Source organism: Perognathus longimembris, chromosome 1 (genome assembly GCF_023159225.1).
Source record: "Perognathus longimembris pacificus isolate PPM17 chromosome 1, ASM2315922v1, whole genome shotgun sequence".
NCBI lineage: Eukaryota > Metazoa > Chordata > Mammalia > Rodentia > Heteromyidae > Perognathus > Perognathus longimembris.
In genome coordinates, this window is record NC_063161.1 from 110,723,325 (window position 1) to 110,738,650 (window position 15,326).

Consider the following 15,326-nt stretch of genomic DNA (forward strand, 5'->3'; position numbering starts at 1 on the left):
ACGGCATTCACAGACATAGTTCTATGACATACAATATCAATAGAGCTAATTTGAGACATGTTGCCCTACAAAACTTCTAATCAAGAAAGTTTATGCAGCAGTGACTAATTATTTCAGTTGTTCTATGTTCTTAAATGTTAAATGTTCTATCACCACCAGTCTTCTGGATTACTATATATATTTTTCTGATTTTCGAAGTTAAAAATTATATAAAACTCAAGCTAACATTTCAGAAAATATGGTGCATTTTTCTTAATTAGTAAGATCCAACAGCCACTTGTTTTATGATAGGTAAGATAAAATAATAAGAACATCTCTAATGGCAAGCATTTATTAACTTTATGTGGTGAGAACCTGTCTAGTTAATCTCTTTCCACATATCTTATTTTATCTTTATCAACAGTTCTCTGGAAGAAATAATAATATTGGCATTCCCATTTCCCATTAGGAAACTGAGACTTAGAAAGGTCAAATGAGGTGCAGTGGGTCATCGATGTAGTCATGGTACAGTTAGAATGTGAAGTCTGATGGAAGGATTCCAACTGCACCATCCAAAACACAATGCATTGTGGCCCCCAGACAGCAGCTCTTGCTGCTAGGAACTATTTTTGTTGTGACCGAGGGATAGTATTTCTCTAATTTGGATAATATACATTGAACAAAATAGAAAATACTTGTAAGTTATCCATACAAAGAAAGAACTAAGAATCAAAAAACCATGACCAGTGTCATCCACACGGTACTGCCTATTTACTACTTAGTCTTGACCAAATCTCTTAATTTTGCAAGTCTCAATTTCCTTATCTGTACAAGTCAGAACAGTCATAATGCAGATCAGCCAAATCAAGTAAGTGACTGGAGATTATCTAAACCACAAATTACTACAAAATGGTTGACTGCTATCTCCGAGCATGGCCTGGGAACAAGAATGTAATAGTTTGGGTTGCCCTTGGAGGAACCAGTATATTCCAGTCCTGCTATGAGTTTGAAGTTAGACAGTTTACTAAGCTATTGAGATCATATCTCATCACTGGCTTTGTATTTATGATGTTTCTTTCCTAACAAAATTTCCTTTTCATCAGGCAGGCAGAGTGCTCCTCCAGGACCTTAGACACCTTTTCCATTGACTTTTACACTTTACTCCTACTGAGGTCATTGTGCAATTCTTTTACTGCTTTTTTTTAGGTGGGGGAAATGTTAATTACTTTAAAACTATTTCAGTGGTTGGGAAATACTTTTGCACAATCCTATAAGAGAACATATCGAGACTCCTGCCTCCTATTTTTTTATCACATGTTTCTTAATTTATAAACATTTGAAATTTATGCAGAAAAGAAAAAAGGCAGGAATAATAGCTTCCACATGGTATAATTATTTCTCCTCACCTTAAAATGCTTCCATAAATAAGGACACACTTTGCATAATCCACCTATCTTCTTTATCCTGTACTGTTCAACAATACACTTTCATCTACAGAAGGCTGTTTTTTCCATTAGTTAATTTATACCTGACAGTGAATCCCAGGTTTATGGCAAATATGAGTCTGTGCTTCTCAACTGTCATCATCACTAAATGATCACATGCTTTGGCATGACTGGTCTCTGATCTAAAGAGACTTTTCAGTGGGATATTGGGGAGAATCACATATGGATTTAGAATGAATGGTTAAAATGAATCAAACAATTTTCAACACAATTATAGTTTCTTTAGATTGGGTAGCTTTTTAGAGCACAGTCAGCTTTTATTGTGATACCTACATACAATGCTTTCCAAAATCTTTTGAACTTGAAGTCTATATTTTTCAACCGTTTGCCTTAAGGGTAAACAGTTATACTGTGAATATGACCAGTGAAGTTTGTCTCTTGGTTGTGCTTTCATATGTATAATTGAAAATTCAAAGAAAGACTGGACCTAAAAAAATCTATCCAATGAACATGTCATTTGATTTTCCATTAGGCCATACTGATGTTTCCAGAAAACTACTGTTCTATGTTTGACCAGTATTTCTTGCTCATTCTAATTTTTGAAACTGGCTTGATTCTAGAATTGAAAAGATTTAAGGGGTCTTCATGAGATCTACTTTACTCTTGTTGGCAAAACTTCATTTAGAGGACAGATTCATAGCTCATGACCCATGTTCCCACCTATATTTATTCACACCAGAATATATTTCTTTTGGGAAAAGAAAGGTTCCCTTGGTATAAAAAAAATCCTTCAAGATGCTAGGCCAAGGACTGATGAAATGAAATTATAGTTTTATCTCAGTTTTATTTACTCCTAACCAGAAACAAATAACCAAGAGAAAATTAGCCACCCTATTCTCTTGGCACTAGAATATAGACGTTATAGGATATATAGTTTGGAATCAGAATCACAATTTTTAAATAAAAATTAGAAATAGAACAAAAAGGATAACAAGAATACAACTTCTTTTTCAATGAGGAAGTCTGAAAATGAAAAGCATGACCTCTAAGAAATTCTAACCTTAATAGATTTAAAGTTCTTTTCCTCGGCCTCTTCCAAAATCAAATTTTATAAAGGAAGTAGTGTAAAGTCTATCTGGTAACTATTTGTTCAAATAAATAGTCTCATCTAAAGTGAGACTAGATAACATCAGGATATGAAAGCACTAAGATCAAATTACCTTGAGGAAGCCAAGAACCACAGAGATTGTTGGGTACCAGTACCTCACACCTATAATCCTAGATACTCAGAAGGCTGCAATCTGAGAATCGTGGCTTGAAGCCAGTTTGGGCAGAGAAGTCTCTGAGACCCCTGTCTTCAATTAACCAGCAAGAAAGCCAGAATTGGAGTGAGGCTCAAGTGATAGTGTTTACCTGGAGTATAAAAGCTCAGGAGCAGCACGTGGGCCCAGAGTTCAAGCCCCAGGACCCACATCAACAAACAAAAACAAACAAACAAAAACCCTAAGTTCTAGGTGTGTTTAATAGCATTGTTTTAAGAGTTTATAGGCCAGTTAGATTCTTGTAGTTACAGATTTTATAAATAATTATTTCTAATTCACAGCATTAGGATGCTTTCTGTTACTAGGAAATATCTGGAAATACTGTGGTGGAAAATATTTAAAAACATGTAGATGGTCACTGAGGCCTTATAGATGATATGCACATTGAATTTCCCTAAAGTTTTAAAGATAAATATAGATATAAAATATAAATATATAAATGCAAATATATGTACACATTTATGTGTTTATATTTATATTATTTATACTATACAAATATAAACATATCTATTCTATATAAGGCTATGCATGCATACATTATATACATAGAAAATTGATTCCAAATCATATTTGAGTTCATAAAAATCTTGCCACTATATTGCTCATTTTATGAGATATGTAGCAAGAGCTAAAGAGAAATTAAAGGATTTCCCCAATGACACAAAGCCAGTAAGTAGTCTTGCCTCAGTTAGTCAGTTTGTGCTCTCAGTATGGAGGCTGTGCACTGAACCACAGGAAATGGGAGACACTTCCTTTATGGATGTGGGAGGCTCTTCTTTTTCCTTGGTCTTCAAAGTTCTGATCTGTGCTGTTTACAATATCACCTTTGTACTAGTGACTTTTAGAACAGCTCTTATTACTTTGAGCTAATTAACTACTCAGAAGAACCACAGAAGGAATGTGAACTTTTTGACCACTCCAAGTCTTGTCAAAATCCTCCCCCATCCTCACTGGATCTCCATTGCAAAATGCTTTGAGTGTATTTTGAGTTTATCTGTACATATTTTGTACTAAAAAAAACAAAAACATTCTGCACATCAAAAGAGAAACCAAAACATGAAATAGAGTATTTACATTGCAGAGTGTTTTGGTGATCATTTGTACTATGATCATGGAGATCAGCATCACTTTGTGAGTTGGCTTACCAAGGCTTCTTGTAGAAATTCTTAGTGCTTAGCAATGATTTCTGCGATTCCATATGAATAACTTTTTTTTGCCAGTCCTTGGGCTTGGACTCAGGGCCTGAGCACTGTCCCTGGCTTCTTTTTGCTCAAGGCTAGCACTCTGCCACTTGAGCCACAGCGCCGCTTCTGGCCATTTTCTGTATATATGGTGCTGGGGAATTGAACCCAGGGCCTCATGTATATGAGGCAAGCACTCTTGCCACTAGGCCATATCCCCAGCCCTGAATAACTTATTTTGAGTGGTGTTAATCAGCTAATGTAACTTTTGCTCCTGCGTGTGTGTGTGTGTGTGTGTGTGTGTGTGTGTGTGTGTGTGTATGAGCATGTGCGCCAGTCCTTGGGTTTGAATTCAGGGTATGGCAGCTGTTCCTGAGTTTTGGTGCTTAAGGCTAGCACTCTGCCACTTGATCCATAGCCTCACTTTTGGCTTGTTTGATAGTATAGTAGAGGTAAGAGACATCTGGGCTTTCCTGCCCTGGCTTATGTAGACCCATGATTCTCAAATCTCAGCCTCCTGAGTAGGATTACATTACAGGTTTGAGCCATTGGTGACCAGCCTGCTTTTGTTTTTTAACATCCATATATCAGAGTTAGGGATTCATGATGGTTGACTCTTTCCTAAACAGGCTGTTTCTGCCATACACATGAAATTACCTGAGGGTGAAGAGGTGATTTCACAAAGCTCAGTTTATGCTGTATCTTTTCCCTATTGTGGTAGAGTTGCTAACAAATTTCTTCCATTAATATGCCTACGCTTCTGTTGTTTGTTTCAGTTCACAGCTTCTCCAGAGCCTCAGGTTGGGCACTTCTAGATGTCAGCAGATATTTGCACTGCACATTCATCTTTGTTTCTTTATTTTTCTTGAGTGGCCTCTATCTCTCAGAAGTAAGTCCAGGTGGCTTAACATGGAACTGTGTGTGTGTGTGTGTGTGTGTGTGTGTGTATACATATGTTCACAAAATAAGATAACTATAGCTATTGTTTTCTTGCTTGCAGCCAAACTTCTTTGGATTCCTCATAGTGCCACATGTAAAGCTTCCACCTTGCTTATGATCAGAAGAAGGTAAATTTTATATTAAAATTATCTAGGTCATCATGTTTCTCTAATTTACAGAAATGGAAACCCATTTGAGAGAGGGAGGATACTGTATTTCAAATGCGCAAATATCATATTGGTGTTTTTCAGTGAAGATTTCTAAGTTTGATTTCTCTAACATTTGCTCCTATTATTATATGTGTAATCTCTCTCTCTCTCTCTCTCTCTCTCTCTCTCTCTGTATATATGTGTGTGCATATGATTCCAACATATTCTTCTGTGAGGTTGTTTCTTGGTTTGCTATAAAAAGTTTTGTTTGTTGTATGTGTAACCTTTCTCATCAAATTCAGCTTGTGCCAAACAAGGAAGCCATATAACCACATAAAATGACGAAGGCCTGACAAAATGTCCACATAGCAGAGGATACAAACTGGTGCAATTAGTGCCTGATATGAAATTTACTTTCATAGGCAAAAGTCTGCTAAAATTAGTACAAGTAATTTTTACTGTTTCACAACCATGGAGTGAGCTACAACTGGGTGGTCAGTTGCCAAAGGTCCTTGTCTTGGGTATTAAAGATCAAGAACTACATAACAAAATATTAGGCTGCTTGTATAACGTGATGTTTGTTATGATTATTTGGACAAAACTGCAACTTCTCTCTCACATTCTTTTAGACTCAAAATAGCACTGCTATGAATATGAAGCAAAAGATTGTATGAGAGTACTTTGGAATTATGAAAGATTGTGCAGAAGCACAAGGTAATGCTATTACTGATTTTTATTAGGAGCACATTTGCCAGAGAAAAGAAATATTATTCTGTTTGAAAATTGCCAGACCATTGTTTAGTAATCTTCACTGTAGGCTGGATTGGCCAGGTGAATTGTATTATTTTATTTTGACTGATCTATTGTCCTCACATTCATTGTTTGCAAAAATAGTCCCATTTTGAATTTCTATTGTATTATGCTATAGCATTACAAAAGTGGGAAACAAAGATATGGCACTAATTCATGTTATAAGTGGCATATGATAGATTCTTTCTTGTCTTTTTAAAATCAACTTCCATACTTTGATTTTACTCATTCAAAATTATTTGCATATTTGCATCACTCCGGTTTTAGGGAACCATTATGAAGTTGCACATTTATACAGGAAGAAGTCCTTAATATTTTGTAACTAACAAATCTTGAGAACACCTCAAGCAACTGAAAGGAATCAGTGTAATATTATAAAAATGTATAAACACATAACAGGGTTTGAGTGATGATCTATCATATATTAGACAGAACTAAGTAAAATCTGAAAATTTTACATTTAAAGAGAAACACAAGTCATTGTCTCTAAGAATATATTGAATTTTCTACATTATAAGTATTTATATATTTTTATTAACTAAATTTAAAAGGTCATATTAATCTATTTCTTTATGTTGATCCCAAGGAATAATTATCGCTCAGGCCTTTCATCTGACATCAGCACAAACCACATTTGACCAAAGTGAGCTGCGAAATTTAGCAAGGTATTTACTGCCCCAAGAGTGAACAAGTTTACATGGGACATCCACAGAGAATGAACTGAGCATTGTCTACTCAGGAGTTCTCTGATTATAAACAGAATGAGTGTTCTCAATGGTTCTTACCTGCAGTGCACAACCATGGGTCCTGCATCAGGAGGGTTACAGGTTTTGACTCTCCGTAAGAAAGCTAAGAAAGGCGTGGGGTGCTCTGGAACACCATGATCGGGCCACGCAGTGAACTGGAATTGTCTTACTTCTCGCTTCTCACTTGAGCCATTCTATGACAGAGGAACAGAGGTTGGAATTCTGTTTTCCCAATCTCAAGTAAGAATGATGGAAGGGCTAACACTGAAGGTGCTCCGTGAACATCTTCCTCCCTCCCCTTGTGTCTTTGGAGATACAAACCCCAAGCTACTCTGAAGTAACCAACACTTTTCTCAGGAAGATACAATTCTTAGGTGGGAAGCATTCCTTTGTTCAGCTTTAACTATCAGGAGCATTCCATACACACACACACACACACACACACACACACACACACACACACACACACACAGAGAGAGAGAGAGAGAGAGAGAGAGAGAGAGAGAGAGAGAATGAATGATTTCATCTATTCTTCATTTGCTGAAAGTTTTGTTCAGAGTACAAGTTTCATATTTACTGATAAATCACCAGACTAGGAGAAAAATGGTTGGGTCCTAATGCAAAGAATTATTTCCTTCTTCACTGTTGCCAGTGGAATCAAGATTTAAGTGAAGGCTTAAGAGGTTTGCTTTCTCAAAAGGAGCTTTCCTTTCTATTATGAAGGGGGAAAGGTAAGAGGAAACAAAGACAAATTGCAAACCTTGTAAAGTGCAAATGTTCGAACACAGTATGTGGCCAGTTCCACCGTATCCAGCAGTGTCACTTGGACTAGTCCGTGGGTCTCTGTGCCTCTGCTGGGCCAATACTGGTCACACTTCACCTACAAGAAACAAGTGACACATTCAAGGCAGATGTTCATCAATTTTTTTTTCAGGCAGAAAAGAGTTTATTGGGGGCGGGGGGGGGAGCAAACTGCCAGCCTGCACGAGATGGAGGCGTGGGGAGACAGAGGAAAGGAAGAAAAGAAAAAGAGGGAAAGGAGAGGAGAGAGAGAAAAAAAGAGAAAAAGCATCTGTCAATTTCTGTATTAGCTTTCTCTTGGTTGCTGCTGAAGACAAACAGCTTTTCTATATTTCATTGTATGTTTATCTTTTCCTGGCATGCATTCTTGTTATCCCAATATATGTAAATGACTACTCTGATGCCAATATGAACCACATTTTTTTCAAACTGGTAAAAATATTAAGCACTAACAGATTCAGGTTTCCTGGAGAAAAATAAGTTGCAGACTGTTGTTGAGTAACATAAGAAGAGGGGATATTCAAAACTTCAGAGGATTTCGGGGGAAAACCCACAAATTAGTCCTGGGATACATATTATGATTTACATCAGAAAGATTACACATTAGTGCCATAGTTAGTGTCCATCCATCAAGATTGACAAAGATCAAGCTATTTCATCTCAAGTGACCACAATTTCCAAATATGTTTGTGAAAAGAAAAGTAGAAATAATTTGAAAAACTATCAAAGGATAATGAACACCAAAAGCATATGTTTTTTAAGAAAAAAAAGACAAGCACTTTGTATCCAAAACAAATTAAACTTGTAATGTCTAGGAGCAAAATATCTGTTGTTTTAATAAGTAGCCTCAGAGGGTCACACTCAACAAGTACAAGTTTAAATGATTTAAAGTTCATCCACTTGAGATGAATAATCTACAGTTTTGATGTAGAGTGGTATAAAATCACAGAAAGTATTCAACTCTATTAGTTTAACATAGAATAAATAATAATAATTCCAAGTTTTCAGTAAGCCTTGAATTTAGTAAATGTGTAAATTGGCATAAGAAGCCTTTTGGAAAGTAGTAAACCAGCACTAACACTTTAGTAGTCCCAGAGGTCAGAATATGTTGAACCTTCCTGTTTCAGATTAAAAGAAAAATAAAAGTGATTTTTTTTCCCCAGCCGTGGAGTTTGAACTCAGGGCTTGGGCACTGTCCTTGAGAGGTTTTGCTTAAGAGTTGCACTCCACCAATTTGAGCTTCACTTCATGTTTTTGAGTGGTTAATTGGATAAGATTCTCATGGGAACTATTCTGCCTGGGCTGACTTCTAACTGGGATCCTCAGATCTCAGCCTCCTAGGTAGCCATGAGCCACCAGTACCCAGCTGGAAGTGATTTTTTAAGCAAATCAAATTAAATACTATTTTTGGCAATTAAAGATGTTAGTCATATTTTATGTTATGTACATATTTATTACTAAAAAGAAAAAGTACAATCTTTGGATTAAAACTATGACAATATAAGATTATTATCTATGTCTACATGTTTTCATGTCTGACATAAATAGCAAAGGCTTCCACTTGAAAGCAACCAATAATACCTAGGCAGAACAATTCAAATGAAAAATATCACAAAACCTATGCCAAATGATTTTCTTTAAAACATAAAATAGATGTTAAGTGGGTCTCATTGCAATAAACAAAAATTTACTTTGTAGGCCACCTATTATAATATTCAAGAGGATGCTATTGATGTGCTGAGGTAAAAAATTAGGAAAGGAACTCAAACCTATTTTTAGAAGTTTCAGCCAGACAACAACTATATTCAATAAAACCAACTGACAAATCTCATAAGGACAGTTTTTGTTATCATGTATGCAAAAGTATCACACTAATATAGTAAAATGATCTATCTTGTCAGTTCAGTGCATTGAATGGAACTAAATATAATTGTATGTCAAAGGTAAACAACGGATAAGAAAAACATTGAAGAAACAGATGTTCAATCCTCATGTAATTTTTAGAAAATAATCACCCCATTGTTTAATAATTCTCTACCCATAAATCTGCCCCAGTCCTCTGATGCAGAAAAAAACTAAAATTATATGAATTATTCTCATGCTTCTAATAAAAAGTTAGAAACTATACCTATCATTCAGTGAGACACACTCATTTAGGAAAACAAAAACAACTGAAAACAAAACCCAACCAGAAAACCTTACTAGAATGAGTAAATGCTGTAAAAATTGGCATCTAAAAGAATAAATAATGCTTTTATATTCAACTTCAATGATGTACAGTAACATTTGTACTCAATTTAAATATTTTGTTATAACCTTCTTCTCTTTACCAAGAAAAGAGAAATATTTAAAGATCTTTCAAATTCTAATGCAACAATTAGGAGCAACATTTTTAGAAAACATGGTTAAATTTCTGTTCTTGATAGAAATGTGCATCAAAGGGAGCCTATGAAAACGAGGTATTCTAAGGCATGTGGACATGCCCACATACAGTGTCAACAGTGAGATCATATGTCCTTCTCCCCACCCTATCTGAAGAGTAACCGTAAACGAATAGATCAGGAAAATGTGGTGCATATACACAATGGAATTTTATGCCTCTATCAGAAATAATGACATTGCCCCATTCATAAGGAAATGGAAGGACATGGAAAAAATTATACTAAGTGAAGTGAGCCAGACCCAAAGAAACATGCACTCTATGGTCTGCCTTATAGGGAATAATTAGTACAGGTTTAGACTAGTCACAGGAGAGGATCACAAGAGCCTATTAGCTATGCCCCTACGAATGCATAAGATAATGCTAAGTGAAATGAACTCCATGTTATGGAAATGAGTGATATATCATTGTTGTAGTTACTTTCAACATGCCATGTGAAACTGTAGCTTCTGTTGTTGATGATCCTCTTGTATCCTCTTCCTTTGGTTGTACCTGCACTATCACTGTATCTTATCTGAGTACATTGGAAACTGTATATACTGGTATTAGAACTAGAGAAGTGAAAGGGAATACCAAAATCGAGGGACACAGGATAAAAAGACAAATGAATACAAAAGCAATACTTGCAAAACTGTTTGGTGTAAACCAACTGAACAACTCATGTGGGGAAAGGTAAAGGGGGAGGGGAGGGAATGAGGGAGGAGGTAACAAACAGTACAAGAAATGTATCAAATGCCTAACGTATGAAACTGTAGCCTCTCTGTACATCACTTTGACAATAAATAAGAAAAAAAAAACAGTGGGAATAGGCTTTCATAGCTAGTCAGACATCAGCCTTGCCTTTCTTCAGTTCATTCTCTGAGTAGCCTGATCAGGGCTCATCTCATTTTACAGGTACACTTACGTGTACTGACATTTTCATCTTTGTATAAACTATATAAATTTAAACTATATAAATAACTACTCTCAATAGTTGAGAGCAAGTTTGAAATATAAAGAGAAAAGGACAGAGAAAATCAGAAATGACTTTTTTCCTAATTAGCTGATGCAAATTAACCGGCTCTATTTTACTCTCTAGAAACATTTAACTGTACATTCAACAAGCAGTAAGTAGCCCTCACTGACAATCAAATTTTATTCTTTACTTTTGTGAGTATGGTTATTATAAAGCATCTAAAATATTCTAAGAAAGAGAAGAAAGAGGACATGTTATTTATCTCAGTGGTTATTGATTCGGAACTTGTGCAGGGCAAGGTGTTGGCAGGCTGTGAGGTCACCAGGATGAAAGAGACAGTTCAGGTCCCTAATCCATCAGTCTTAATGACTAAGTCTGGAGGTATAGTTAAACCTCCTGCTTCTTCAAGCAAGTGTGAAGTTCCCAATAACCCCTTAATTGTCCTAAACCCAATGTAGAGAACTAGAGACTGTAAAAGACTCAGAAGTGGAAAATACCCACAGCAGAACTTATTACCTAGGTTGTACTTTAGAAATCTCACTGAGTAGCTTTACTTGAAGCATAACCCAGAGACAACTCAGACTTGGGGTTGAATGTGGGAGATTTGTTTCCTTTTATCAATAAAGTCACCACCCTTTAGGTGGAAGCTTCATTTTTCTATAATTATAGGAAGAGTGAGTTGACCATTACTGAATTTAAATTGATGCTATAAAATACGTCCATTTACTATTTTCACATCAAACTATCAAAAGTAAGTTGAAGATAGGATACATTCTATTTGGATGCATCTGAAATAAAACCTCATCATTGGCCATGTGCAACAGAATACACATGAAGTAGATGTACTAACTGTGCTTTAGGGACATGCTCTCACTATAAGCCACCTTGACTACGATATGGCTTACCTTAGAGTTCCTGGTATATTATATGAATTCAACATAGGCAATGAGCTTAACAAGCATGCTGTGGCCAAGGTCTGTTTGGATTATTTTTAAATTCCCTGAATCTTTGTGAATACAAACATTCCTCATTTCACTTTAATAAACACGGTAAAGCATTAGAATACCCGCTGTAGCATCCTTAGTAGAGTGCATTTGTCACATGATATTTGGAGAAGCCTGTCTAAGGCCATATTATTTAGCAAAAGAAGCGTCTTAAACCATTAGGAATCTGAGGGCTGTCATAAAGGTCACCAAGATGAACCATAAATCCATGTCCGGCAGCTTCAGCATAGTGTTTCAGAGTCACGATTCTTCTGTAAAAAGTGGTTATATGAGGTAAACAATTGCAAATATGCTGTATAGAGTGGCACCAAATTAAGAAAAAATTATAGGGGCTGGGAATATGGCCTAGTGGCAAGAGCGCTTGCCTCCTACACATGAAGCTCTCGGTTCTATTCCCCAGCACCACATATATGGAAAATGGCCAGAAGGGGCGCTGAGGCTCAAGTGGCAGAGTGCTAGCCTTGAGGGGGAAGAAGCCAGGGACAGTGCTCAGGCCCTGAGTCCAAGACCCAGGACTGGCCAAAAAAAAAAAAAAAGAAAGAAAAAAAATTATAGATGAATGTCAGGAAAATTTTAGTGGACAGAAAAATTGTATATGCTGAGGTATTCATTTATGCAGGTTATAATAACTTCAGACACACAAAAACATACATATGCATATACATATATATGTACAAATTTCTTAACTCAAAAATTATTCTTTTATTGCTTGATGTGTCTGCCAGAAATTGAAATGGGGAAGCTAACCTGAGCTTTTTTTAATGAGTTCCACCATTAAACTGATCAGCATCATGTCCCCAGTGTTGGTGGCACTGTGCTATTAACCAGAGGGTAGTTACATGAAGTGCCCTTATAATAGTTACGTATCAGTTCTTCTAAGGTTTCAGATGTGTTCCTCAAGTATACTTCTACGACTATCTCTCCTTTGCCTTGGTTGACTAATGGCTGTCTTTCATCTAATATTCCAGCATCACCATTATCCAACCAGAATTATTAAGTAACTTAGTGTTTTGATTCAGGGACAATATATACCAGCAAAGATAGGTGCATCCGAACTTTGTAACAACTAATTAATGTATGCCAAAAGGACATCAACCTTCCTTGGAATTCTGCTGACAAACAGATAAAGTACACTCTGCTACTAGATAGCAAAGAGATTAATGTGCACTTCTAAAATCAGTAGTGATGCCAGGTACTGGTGGCTCACGGCTGTAGTTACATTTATTCAGGAGGCTGATAGATGAGGATCGCAATTCCAAGCCAACCTGGGCAAAAAATTCTGTGAGACTCTTATCTCTAGTTAACCAGTGAAACAGCAGAAGTGAAGAGCTTAAAGTGGAAGAGCTTAAAAGATAAAGAACAGTCAGTGCCCAAGCCCTAGGATTAGGACACACACACACACACACACACACACACACACACACACACACAAATACACACAAAAATCCTATAGAGGTGATCTGCTGTATCTTGGGGTACCACAGACAGGAATAGGGAAGAAAAAGGGCTTTCTGTGAGTCATCAGAAATTTTAACAAAGCCTTAACATAAATGCTTTGTGCCAAACTCAATAGGCTGCCTTCGTAAAGAGAATACATGAGGAAGGGGATGATGTTAGAAGAATCCAGAGGTAGGAAGGCAGGAGAATTGAGGAGCGTATATACGCAGTACAAATCTGGTGGGATTCTTTCTCTTTAATCAGACACTGTGTCTGCTGACAAGAGAAAACCACGAGTATGGAACTTGCTAGATAAGAACCCAAACATCCTTTAGATCGCCAACAGGAGTATCATTCTTTTTGTTGCCAGTGTCCTATTTACATTAAGAATCCACCATTTTCAAAACAATCCCATACATCATGCTGGCTCCAAAGGCAACATTTGTGCCGGCGTTCCCAAAGTTGTTTAAGGAAAAAAATCAGTTTCTGTTGCCCTAGATAGGCAGGCCTTTAGGCTGAAGTTGGAGAAATTAAATGTTCAAGGCTTTTGGCGCTTCTAGTTCTATTTGGAAAAAGGACACAGACCTGGCATTTGGAAAGCGTTTGCTCTCCATTAAACTTACCGAACCCTAACAAAACAGAGAGGCCAGGAATTGGTTTGCCACTGGCCAAGGCTGGGCCTTCCAAAAAATGATAACAGCAATGGAAACAGTAACACTGCCATTTATAATCTTCAATGTGATTCTGTCAAATTTTAACCCACAAAGACCTCGCAATCTGAAAAGAATCTCAAGATTTGTTTTACAGAAAAAGAAGAAAATATTTGACCAAAGTCTTTTTCCCCTCCCTGGTTCTTGCTTAAAATGATCCTGTTAGCCACAGGATAAAATGTGAATGAGAGGCCAACTCACACTGACTTTTTTGGAGCAAGTTTGCAAAGGTGATATTCCAGGTCAGGAAGACTATGCAGTCAGGTAGGAAGGATTCAGCTGGCCAAAGGTCACATTTTGGTAATGGAATTTGATTGCACTGCCTCAGTCTTCTTGGACTTGATACAAACTAACTTCCATTCTCTAGCCCAAAAAATGAGATTTAGTGGTCCAGGGATTTGCTACTTTCTGGCATAAGAAATGATCTGATCATGTTACAGAAAACATTTGAGCTGCTCTAGATGGCACATAATGCAAGATTTTCTGGCATGATACTCCATTTTAAAATAGAAAATTCAGTTTAGATAATTTAAAAATCATGTATGGAATTCCTTATTTCTAGGAGGATATTTCGGATTTCACAACAAACCAACAAGATTGGGCATGTAATTGTAGCTACTTAGGAAGCAGAGATCTGAGGGTTGCAGTTTGAAGCCAGCCCATTCAAGAAGCTGGAAGTGGAGGTGTGTGGCTCAAGTGCTAGAGCATCAGACAGAGAAAAAATAAGCAAGACCAGGAGGTCCTCAGTTCAACCTTAATGGCATTGCACACACACACACACACACACACACACACGCATGCACACACAACTCAAATCATGTCCCATTAGTTGGGTGTCAAATGTCTTATCACTAAAATTTATAGCACTAATTATAGCCACAGTAATAGCCAAAACCTATCAATTCTTACCCTAAGGGTTGAAAGACAGTATGACCAACAACAATTTCAACTATCAGCATTGTGAATGAAGGCAGGCAGAAGACAGTGTAAGACAGATGACCTCAAACCTTGGCTCAACTATTTCAGCATCTAGCACAGCATTTGCCAAACAGCAAGTTTTCACATTCCCTGTGTATTATGTACCTCAAGATCAATTCAAAGTTGAAGAGAATAGCCGAAGCAGACAGATGAAAGAAAAGTATACAGGTGGACAATCACCCTCTAAATCATGGCACTTCCTGGGCCAGGAATCTCCTTGGCAAATCCTACATCAGAGACTAATTCTTCAAGAGAGGCTGCCAACCATTTACTTAGTCACCCACAAATAATATCCTTGGGGTAGAAATCCCAGCTGCATATATTTTACTCTCCTTCCAGTGTTTCATTTTTTCCAAACTTTTTTCTTCCCTCTGTGTGGTTGCCCAGACCAATCCATGAGCTTATTGGCATGTTATGAAACATGGAAACA

General features: G+C 36.9%; 1 protein-coding gene across 20 annotated transcripts in view; it reads right to left on the bottom strand.

The window, feature by feature from the left end:
- Positions 1 to 15,326, bottom strand: part of Ptprd (protein tyrosine phosphatase receptor type D) — a 482,247-nt gene that overhangs the window by 39,882 nt on the left and 427,039 nt on the right. For all 20 annotated transcript variants that reach the window (XM_048348714.1, XM_048348129.1, XM_048347870.1 and 17 more), the window contains 2 exons: positions 7,332 to 7,451; positions 6,611 to 6,765 (listed from right to left, as the gene is read on the bottom strand). In XM_048348714.1, the coding sequence (XP_048204671.1) occupies positions 6,611 to 6,765; positions 7,332 to 7,451 (275 nt within the window). The remainder of the gene's footprint in view (positions 1 to 6,610; positions 6,766 to 7,331; positions 7,452 to 15,326) is intronic.